The sequence below is a fragment of the Plectrocnemia conspersa genome, unplaced genomic scaffold (assembly GCF_051122295.1).
Source record: "Plectrocnemia conspersa isolate PC_06_02 unplaced genomic scaffold, ASM5112229v1 ptg000003l, whole genome shotgun sequence".
In the NCBI taxonomy this organism is placed as follows: domain Eukaryota; kingdom Metazoa; phylum Arthropoda; class Insecta; order Trichoptera; family Polycentropodidae; genus Plectrocnemia; species Plectrocnemia conspersa.
In genome coordinates this window covers 20,970,681-20,981,406 of record NW_028277167.1, presented here as the reverse complement: position 1 = coordinate 20,981,406, position 10,726 = coordinate 20,970,681, and the positions used below count along the sequence as shown (strand labels likewise).

General features: G+C 30.3%; 1 protein-coding gene across 2 annotated transcripts in view; it reads left to right on the top strand.

The window, feature by feature from the left end:
- The first annotated feature begins 6,357 nt into the window (after positions 1-6,357).
- fng (Fringe glycosyltransferase) overlaps positions 6,358-10,726 on the top strand; it is a 43,273-nt gene continuing 38,904 nt past the window's right edge. For both annotated transcript variants that reach the window (XR_015808978.1, XM_088182212.1), the window contains exon 1: positions 6,358-7,374. Coding sequence is in view for 1 of the 2 variants with exons in the window: in XM_088182212.1 (XP_088038338.1) it covers positions 6,904-7,374 (471 nt within the window). In the remaining variant the exon portion in view is untranslated. The remainder of the gene's footprint in view (positions 7,375-10,726) is intronic.

Below are 10,726 nucleotides of genomic sequence, written 5' to 3'. Positions count from 1 at the left end.
CAACATAGTCTTAAGTATACTCGATCTAGTATTTATCACCTTCGTGTAAATAATTACGTTTAACGTAAATGAGATATAATTAAACTGTATAATGAATCGGTTATACATAATTTAATACTCAAGGTATAAGTATTGATATAAAAATTCAAAGGCGTAATGAAAAGAAAATAATATTTTATATTCATAATACATTTGTATGTAAGCGTAAGAAGAATGCAAAACTAGATCCTATTTTATATTATAACCTAATTTCAATTAAGCGTGAAAAATAAAGCATTAAACTAATGTAGGGGTGTTTAATCATTTAGATCTTCTGAGCCACATCGCCCGATAAAATAACTATCAAGGGCCTTATTTAGAATTTAATATTTTTTTATTATGAAAGTGTTACCCATATTACCAATGGGTTGGTTGCCAAAAAACAATAAGCAATCATTCATCATGTGAACACTAAGCTTAATTTTTGTTATATCAATGCATCAATATCTGGTTTAAAAATGGAAATAGCTAAGAGTATTCCAATTCCTCGAAAGTTGTGACTTACATCAATGCTTTCATCCAAAACTATAGAATATTACTAAGCAGTATCTGTATGTTCTTGGGACAATTATTTCAGCTAAGCTTTTAGGACTAGTTTTATTAAATTAGTCAGTAAACGGATTTGCTTTCTTTAGAAATTAAATTAGCTACCACATAATTTGGTTTTATCAGTAGGAAGTATTTTTTCGAAATAGTTGCTGTTGAGAGTAAGATCATTATTTTTTTGTAGACAGCACATTTCTAGAAATTAATAAGTTAAGCAATGAAATTTATTGCTTTCAAAATTAACTTTTATTTCATTGAAATAAAAATGTTTAAATTTTTTCCACTCAAAATAGAAAATAGAATAGAACACTTTTTTATGAAACATGTTTTATTAGAAGAGATAATTTAGAAGTCATGCTATTTTTTTTTTAATTATTAGAATAATTTATTTTTAACAAGATTAAAACGCATACCTCTGTGCTAATGAATGTAGTGTATACTTAAATATGTGCATATTATATGCTATTAATTTTTTATCAAACCTTAATGGGGATTATTGTATATAATTATTAAAACACGTTTTATATAAAATATTGAGAGGTAAAATAAAAATTCGGTGCCTTACTCATCTACTACAAATTATAGGTCATAAAATGAAACAGTGATAAAATTTTTGCCACAAAGAACAGATAACTACAATATTTAAACATAGAGTTGCACGTTAATTCTACTGACATGCATTTTTTAAAATATATATGTATATATTATATTATATATCAAAATTTATCGTTTATCAACGCTTTTGCTTTGGCATATTACCAATATGTATTTTTAATTGTATGTAGATTGTTAAGTATTAAATATTAATAAAGCCTAGGTTTAAACTTGCATTAAGGATTTAGAGAAGTACCTATATGGTATTTTAAAAGCTTTACAGGTATATGATTTTTTTCTGTTTGTATTAAAAGTTAAATACTAGTAACCTAAATCGATATATTATTATTTTTTTTTTATTAGCTATGAATATTATATATTCCAAAAATATTGTATTCAATTAACAATTTTATGGTAAGTTTTATTTTGCAAAACAATTCACAGAAAAATATATAATTTTTTTTTTTATATATATTATATTATTAGAATAATTCTTAATACATTGTAAAATAATTATTTACTTGTAGTAGAAATTTTATTTAGTGGCATCTCTCGTAAAAATATTATATATTTTTAAATAATTTAATATATATAGATGTCGCTATTTATATTTTAATTTATAAATAATAAATTTTATATTTTTATTTGCCAACAGATGTCTTGAAATAATATTTTATATATTATAAAATAGAGAAAAATATAAATATGAAATAGATTGGTAAAACCCTAAAATAATCAAAGGGTATACAAACGATGAAGGATTTTCCTGTTTTACTTGTTATTAAAAACTAGAAAAATATCATCAGCGGCATAAATTTTTTTTATAAGACATAATATGATGATCCAAAATGTCTAATTTAAACGATTTTTTTTATATTCTTATTTTACTTGAAATTCAACTGAACAATACGTTCGAAAATATAAGGCATCTCTCTAATTAAAATAAACACCCGATTTAATTAGCTCAAAAAGGAGTCTGCTGTCTCCGTCGGTCCGATATATTCCCAAGGGTCCAATTTGGAAGTGACCATAGCCACGGAATGTCTAGAAGAGCGACCGCGAGATAAGACAAGACGTCCATAAATCGGATTCTGAGGCTAATTAAGGCGAGATTTGTCAACACCGAACGTCAGTCGGTATTCCTTAATTGGGTCTGAGACTCGACTGTCCGTTTTGCTTTTTTTTTATTATTTTATACCGCCACCGTGACCCAATCTAATCCAACCGCATTGTTTATTCGCCGGCTCGGAGACGTTTTTATCCATGGTTTCCAATTAAAACATTTTTTACCTTCAGGAGAATGTGAAGGTTTCGATAATTAATTTTCATTTTTGATAAGAAAACTTAAGAAGCAATGGTTTACAGATATTATTGTAAAGACTATGAACTCTACTCCTGGATATTTCAATCAAAGCTTCAATCAATAAAATCTAAGAAACGTTTCTATTTATTTATTTATGGGAATCAAATAGATCAAAAAGCTAATATTATTAACATTTATATTCTAAGAAACATTTTTATTCTCATTTTAGTAAAAAAAATATTGCTATTAAAGTACTAAGTCGGAGAAGTGCTTTAATTTTAAAGGTAAATAAACGAAATCCTCTTTAAGTAAAAATGCTTCAACAGCATAAAAAAGGAGCTTTGAAATATGTAAGTACAATTTTTATTTTACAAAATAAAAATTGGAAATCTTTCAAAGCTTTTTTATTAATATTTTTCGCTTAAATTTATTGATACAATAAATAATCTACCTCAAAATTCTCAAAGCTTAAATATTATTTTTCAATGAAGTCATTAAGAATATTATTTAATATAAACTTCAACTAAATATCCCCTGTTTTAAATTTGTTATTTACGATTTGGGTTTGAAAAAATATTGTTTGGTTTTATATAAATAAAAATATTTATTCTAATTTGTATTAAAAAAATAGAACCTTAAAAAAGTCTCCACTAACTGCTTCTTGCTGCTTTCACTACGCGGTTTTAATTCAGTATAATATGACGTTTCGTGGGATTTTTTTAACGAAACCATAATTGAATAAAAATAAATTTTCACGAATTATCTGTTTCTGTTTTCCTTAATACAAATTAATATTACTTTAATGAGTTTCTACAACATTGCTATATAGTTTTGTGTTGATTTCTTTTTTAATCAATGTTTTCTATTATTTTAATATTTTGTATGTAGATTTATGTTTGCGATTCTATGTTTTATTTTATTTTATTATTATTTTACTGATTTGCATGTAGAATAATTTATATATCTATCCGTGTTACCATTGTCAATAAAATTTAATTTTAATAATGTTTTATAAATATTATAAACGTGACTGCATAATAAGCTATATAAGTTCCTGCGAAAAATATTAAACAAATAAATTAAAAAAATATATAAATCACGTTGTCGAATAAAATCCCGTAACTTTACTATAAACATATTGTTTACGGTTTGAAAAATATTTTTTGATTTTATTTATTGTTTGCCTAATTTTTTTATAATTTATTAATGGTTTAGATTAAAAAATTTAATAAGACGTCATATTAAATTATATCATATAAAACTAAGTAACCAAAACAAAAATTTTTAAATAAAAATGAAAATATATCTTTTTTTTATGCGAAATAAACTTTTATGTTTATTATTTTAATAATACCTCTATTGCAAATAACAAATTATACATACGGAATTTTTAATTTTACTAAGGTTACATTCATAAAGAATATACCCTACATTAAAAAATATTATTTAAGCTTCAGGACAGATTATTTTATTGTACAACTAGATTTATTTTAAATTATTTTACAAAGATATGCAAATTGATCCCAATGAAAAGAGAAGCTTAAATAAAGCTTGAAATATTAATAAAGATAAATTTTATTAGAAACAGCGTGAAAAGAAAGAGATGAACGGTAAAGAAACAGACTTAGAAAAATTATTTATAATTTTTTCCCTACACAATAAAAAAAATATGTAACGTGATATGTGAAATTGTAAAGTGACTATATAAAGGGAAATAGTCCTAATAATTTTAAATGATATTACATTATTAAATTAGCGCGGTATTGTATTTCAATAATAACAATAAATAAAAGTCAAATTACAGGAAGGTTCGTGTTCAGTAGCATCAATAAATCAAATGTAATTCTTATTAATTCAGGAAATTATATTTCGTTAGATCCACTACAATTAAAATTTTCTTAATTACATAATAAAATGACTGAACAGCTGATTGAAACTTAAATATTGCAAGAATTAAATTTAAAAGCTGAAAAACGTTGAAAATGTAATATTTGAGAATCAAGCGGAAATTGAATGTTCAATTCTAAATAAATGTATTTAATTTAAAATAATTAATGAAAAATTGAAATTATTAAACAAAAGTCACCAGAGAAAATAAATAAATTAAAACATATTTACAGTGTACATTTCTATTATACTTTTAGCTGGAGCAAACTTATCGATGATGATATCGAAATTTAATTGTTGTGTGAGATCATTTTCGATAAGCATAATCGAAAGATTTTACAGATTATATTGTTCAAGACTGTTTCTCAAATGATTTTTAGTGAACGTAAAAACTGAGAAATATCGTTCGCCAGTTGCATTACATATTGGTAATGTTAAAAAATATTTAAAAACCGTTTTGATATTTGGGAAGGTTGTAATCAATCATTGTTTTGTACACTTCAAATGCATTTGTATTACCTTACACGTATTGTTGTGATTCGAATCGCTAAAATTATTAATCATTAGATTCCATCAATGTGTGGATGAAGAAAAAACATAAATGCATTGAACAAATTAGTAATAAAATACTGTTTCTAAACAAGCCTCCGCAGCACAATTCCCAACTAAATTGAGTTACTCGAACACGGATTAAAAATTGCGGATTCGTTGAAATTTTTAATTCTCTATCGCAAACCGTTATATTTGCCGGCCAATAAAATAAAATAAAATACTAACAATATATCTTAAGGTAGCGAAAACATATAAAAAAATGTATTAATTAAACAGTATACTTACCAGCTTCTCAGGAAAAAATCTGAAAAAATAAAGAGTAAAATGTAGATATTTATGTGATATAATATATAAATTATTACTTTAAAATGTTTAGATTAAAAAAACAGGTATAATTTATTTATTCTTTATAATTTAAATTCTTGACAATTCGGCGCTGATAAAAAACACAAATTTAAAGATATCTTCAATTTTATTAATAATCGAACATTTGCTGCATTTCATTGGCTATGAATAATAATATTAATTAAATGGCCGCCTCTGTATTTTTCTGTAAAGTTATATTTTCACTAGTGAAGCTCAAATACATTTTCACCAGTAGATATGTATTTCTACTATCGAAATAATAGGCGCTTATATACTGTCCAAAAATGTACAGCCATCAATAAGGATAAACTAGACAATAGTGTAAAAGATGGGACCACGCAAAACCCTCGATACGACTAGAAAAAATGGTTTCACATAAATAACACGCGTGCATTGAATGAATATTTCTTTGTTACGAAACGGTCACGGGAAACAATATATTATCGGAAGACAAAAAGCACCGCTAGGTCACAATATTCTCGTTGCACAATTCGGCCTCGGAAAAAATAAGTAAATGTCACTTTCTAAAGGCGTATACCTATTTCGTTGTTCTAAAAAACGAGTACAATAATTGGCTGGATGATCGCTGCATGATTGTGATACGTCAGTGAGTTTTGCAACCCTTAATACTTAAGGCTGGTCTCCAATGAATACATGATAGATTCGGCCCGCCTGATGGACGCGACCCCACAAACAGACACGAATATACGCCCTGAGACTCCCGAACACGATCATCGCAGCAAGAGGAACTAATCTCCAATACAATACATTGTCGCTGCTACGTCTACAGGACCTCTGAGGATCTTCCACGGAACATCGTTCCTCCACGAGCTTCTCCACCACCGCTCGGAGAAAAACAATACTCGCTCATCATAATAACTCGCAATATATGTTATAGTAACTAATAAATTATTACCAGTTTCCACCTACGTTTTACTGACTGCGAAGTCCAGACAAAAATCCTCACGATGTGAACTAGGCGTGGCTTATTAAATAGGTACTAATCCGATGTAGTAAATGATTATATTACTATGTAAAATAAATTGGTGAAAAAAAACAAAGGAAATGTTTAAAAATGTAATTTAAATTCATATTTTCAAATGAAAGATTGCTTCGAGAAATATCATACGATAGACAAATATAAACAAACATTAGGTATATAATGTATATAAATATGGAAGTGAAAGAAACAAAACAATATATTCCGTGCGTTTAAAAAATATGTTAATAGCCATTGGTGTTCTGTAAATTACAATAGTGAATAATCAATAAATACTATTGTCATTGCATTCTCGGATGGGTTTTTTTTCAGGTAGTCGTCCCAACATCTGAAACGGGTACAGAATTCACCCTAAATTAAAGATATATAAATAATATGTTAGAAGCTTAATTTTTATGATTAAATAAATTGGATCGCATAAAAAAGTTTTTGTCCGGTAAAGGTTAATATTATGCAAATTTTAAAAAAGGAAATAGGGCATTTAGGTGTTCTGAAAAGCGCTTTATAATTTTACCTCTCGCCTGAAGCGATTCGTGTTTCGCGCGTACGCAAACGCACGCGTAAACAAAGCTTTTCGGCATTCTTCGGCGTAACTCGCGTTTTAGAGCGGGAGAGGATGCTCAACTTTGTACGAAAACTATTCCTCTCCTTTTTACGCTCGGCAAGATGGCGGCAACGCGCATCACACGTGCCGTCAGTGTCGCGCGTTAGCTTGCGCAGATTGGACGCGAGGGGAGTGCTTCGCGCGTGCGCGTCGGACAACTGTCAAAGTTTCGTTCGAGTCGATGCCGGGGTGATGCGGTGGCGTCGGGCGGCGCAGAGCGCGGCCACGGCGGCGATCCTCGTCTGGGTCACGTGGGCGCTGCTCGTGCTGGCGACGAGGCCCCCGGAGCCCCGAGAACTGCGCCCCCAGCGGCCCCGCCAACAGCAGCAGACGCAACCGAAGACGCAGACTCCGCCCCCGCCTTCTTCGGCGCCGAAGGCGGCCATCGACGATCTGTTCATCAGCGTCAAGACCACTGGGGCTTATCATGACTTGAGACTCCCCATCGTCTTGCAGACGTGGTTCCAGCTGGCCAAAGACCAGGTTTGTTTACATTGCAATATTTACTTGAACATAACCCCGATTCGGCTACAGTGTGAAAGTTTATCAAATTTGGGACGATGTTATAGTAGGTGATCGTTTTTTGTTTATTTGTTGTTCTTAGCAGAGGATATGGTCGTTGATCGCGTTGCTAAGACAGCTGTCGTTGCGCATTTGCGACACGAGCGCCTCTCGTGTTTTTATTAGAAACTAATATTTAAAATATATGTAAATAAAATTATTTGCACACAAAACTGCAAGATAAACGCCTTATGGACCCTTATGACCCGACAGTAACAATTAGTAGTAAAACCGTAGAAAAAATATGAGAACTTTGAATCTAGAAATGAAACCATGATTCATCACTGTTATGACGAGTTGCCACACAATTCTCTTATCATATTCAACGCTTTCATGCCCTTCTTGGAAACGTTAGTATTGTACCATTCACAAACCCTCTGTTTGAATATAGAATCCATTTCCAAAGTTTTTGCAAATTGTAGCAGCCAATAATATAATATACTAATTCGTAGTACATATTTCTCACATAATAACAAAGTATATAATATAATATAGGGTAGCACGCCATGCAATCTAATTGATCGTGTATTGATATCTAAAATAATAGATAATTCAATACACGATGTCAAAACCCATTACTTGGTAGAAGTTGATTTAAACAAGAGATATTTATTATTTAACAAAAATAAGGATTAAACCGAAAAAGTAAAAGACATAAACACGATGATGAACTATCAAAACACACAATTAGATTAATAAAACGGAAGACGTCAATGCAACCTGGAAAATAATTAAAGAAAGTATAGTACCCAACGCGAAAGATACCATAGAAACATATTAACACAAAATAAATTAGGAATGGCTTGACAACGAATGCAGGGAAAAACGCTGAGAAAATCGAAGCAAGAGATACCACAAAAATCTATTGTGAAGAAAGAAAATAACTGAAATGTTGAAAGATAAGCTGCGAATAATCTAAAAAGAAAGAACACCCTACCCTAAAAGTTTCTATAAATTACTCAAGGATCAAACAAAATTCTTCCAACTACGTCCCAATGCATGCAAAAAGAAGGAAGGAAAAATACATAGAGAAAGATAAAATCATAGGGAGATGGTGCGAGTTCTTTGAAAATTTATAAAATCTGTGGAGGAGCAAAATTATATTTGAGTAGGGATAAACATCGATGACTAGCTATGAAAAGTACCAGGGGTAGACAAAATTACCGGAGAGCTCTAGAGGTGATGCCTATATTACAATATCGCGGAGAGTATAATGACTGGATGACGGCAATTATTGTCCCCATATGGAAAAGGGGGAATAAACTAAACTGTAATATCTACATCTCACTACTGAGTATTCTCACACAAAATATTCTCAAACATGATATATAGAAGGCTAGAAAAATATAATATGTTAATGAAATACTGGACAGTTATCAAAGTGGATTCCGAGATAACCAGTGCTTCCGATCTACGCAGAACCCGCACGTTTTTAAAAGAACCGAGTACCCTGTTATTTTTAACGGGTACCCGGTTATTTTAATTTCAAAATAAAATTTGATCTCTACATATGAAATATACTATATCTCACACAATTTTCAAAATGCAAAATTCTCCTGCTATTATTTTATTTCGCAAAATCCATTTAGAGAGAAGGTGGGGGTAGGAAGAGCGGTGTATCGAAAAGGGACAGAAAATCCCTATTTAGCAGTCCGAAAGTATTGTTTCACAAACTAAGTTTTATGACACATTTTGTTTCGACATTCTTAAACAATTAATATTTAGTAATTAATATTTATTATCGATTTAGAAGTAACAAAAAATATTTATTCTTTACTTTTGCAATTATGGAAAAAACAAATTCAGCATGTACAATTAGGTGATTCACAAAGAAAAGATTATAAAATTTTCATTCAAAATTGTATTATGCTTTCAAGTTTATAATCCCCGAGAGACAATGGTCGGTGCTTCATAAAGTGTCTATTAATCTTTTGACTTTTAGTAGAAACACATTTTTGCTGTTAACAATATATTGGGACGGGTGAGCCATTTCACGCGTTTTTACGATAAGCAAATTCATATATTAAAATTATCCCATGCTCACAGGCAAAAGGCGAACCAAGAGTGGTTCTGAAATATTTATTTGCATTTTTTCTATCTTACTTGGTTTCATGACAAAATTAAATTAATTTGAAAAACCACTTTATAAAAATTAGATTAGTTTCATATTTTATTTTTTTTTAAAACTAATAAATTTATCAACCATAATAGTTTTGTAACAAACAATATTTTAGCCTCTGTTATAATTCATTTTGAAGTGCTAATTTTAATCAAAATTTTAATTTGACAAAATATAAAAATATAACTATGCATGCTCGAAGGTCCTGTACTGATACTCAGCAGAAAAATCAAACTTACCATATATAAAATGATTATTCGCCATATCATTATTTATGGCAGTGAAACGTGGACAACCACACAGAGAGAAAAAAGTCATATCGGAGTCTTTAAAGTTTTTATTTAAGAATAATATTCGGTCCAACCAAAGAAGCAGATGGTACATACAGAACAAAAATGAACAATGGATAGAAACCCTCGCAGAGCAACAAACCTTTTACAAATTTCAAAGACTGCGATGGACTGGACATCTGATGAGAATACCTACTAGCAGAGCACCAAGAACCCGATGGAAACCCCAGAGCAAGCATCTAAGACTGCAAGACGCTGGGCATATAAGTTGAAAGAGGGAGGCAACGGATCGTAAAGGGTGGAAGATTTTAACGGACAAGGTCAAGACCGACCACCGGTTGTAGCACCGTGGAAGAAGAATAAAAATAATGTACCGTATTCCATCTTTAATGCATAATTAAATAAAAATGTTCTTTTTCTGGAAGAATATTCGAAGATATTTAATATATTATATTTCTACTAATTATAATTTAACTATTCTATTACAGGAGCTATTGTACATACCTTCTAAATTGGTCGCATTTTTACGATCTCAATTATATATCAGATATCTAATAATTACCGAGATACAAACACCAATCTGGGCTGTTTAAATACACTGAATCATTATGCCCGCATATCCGAATGGCACCACAATTAAATCTCTGATCGAAGCAATTATCGTGCGGTTTCCGTCCGCGCGCTTTTAAAAGCGCTATCTGCGTTTTCCCATCGCGCTTTATAAATATTTACACGCGGTAGCCATTAGCAGTTAGCGGTGTCCGTATATAGGCAGATAGTTAGTTAGCAAAGGCGTTGGAATGGAAGAGAACAAACTCGAACGACTCGGAGAATAACTCCTTTCAGACAGCTCCTTTGAATTGTA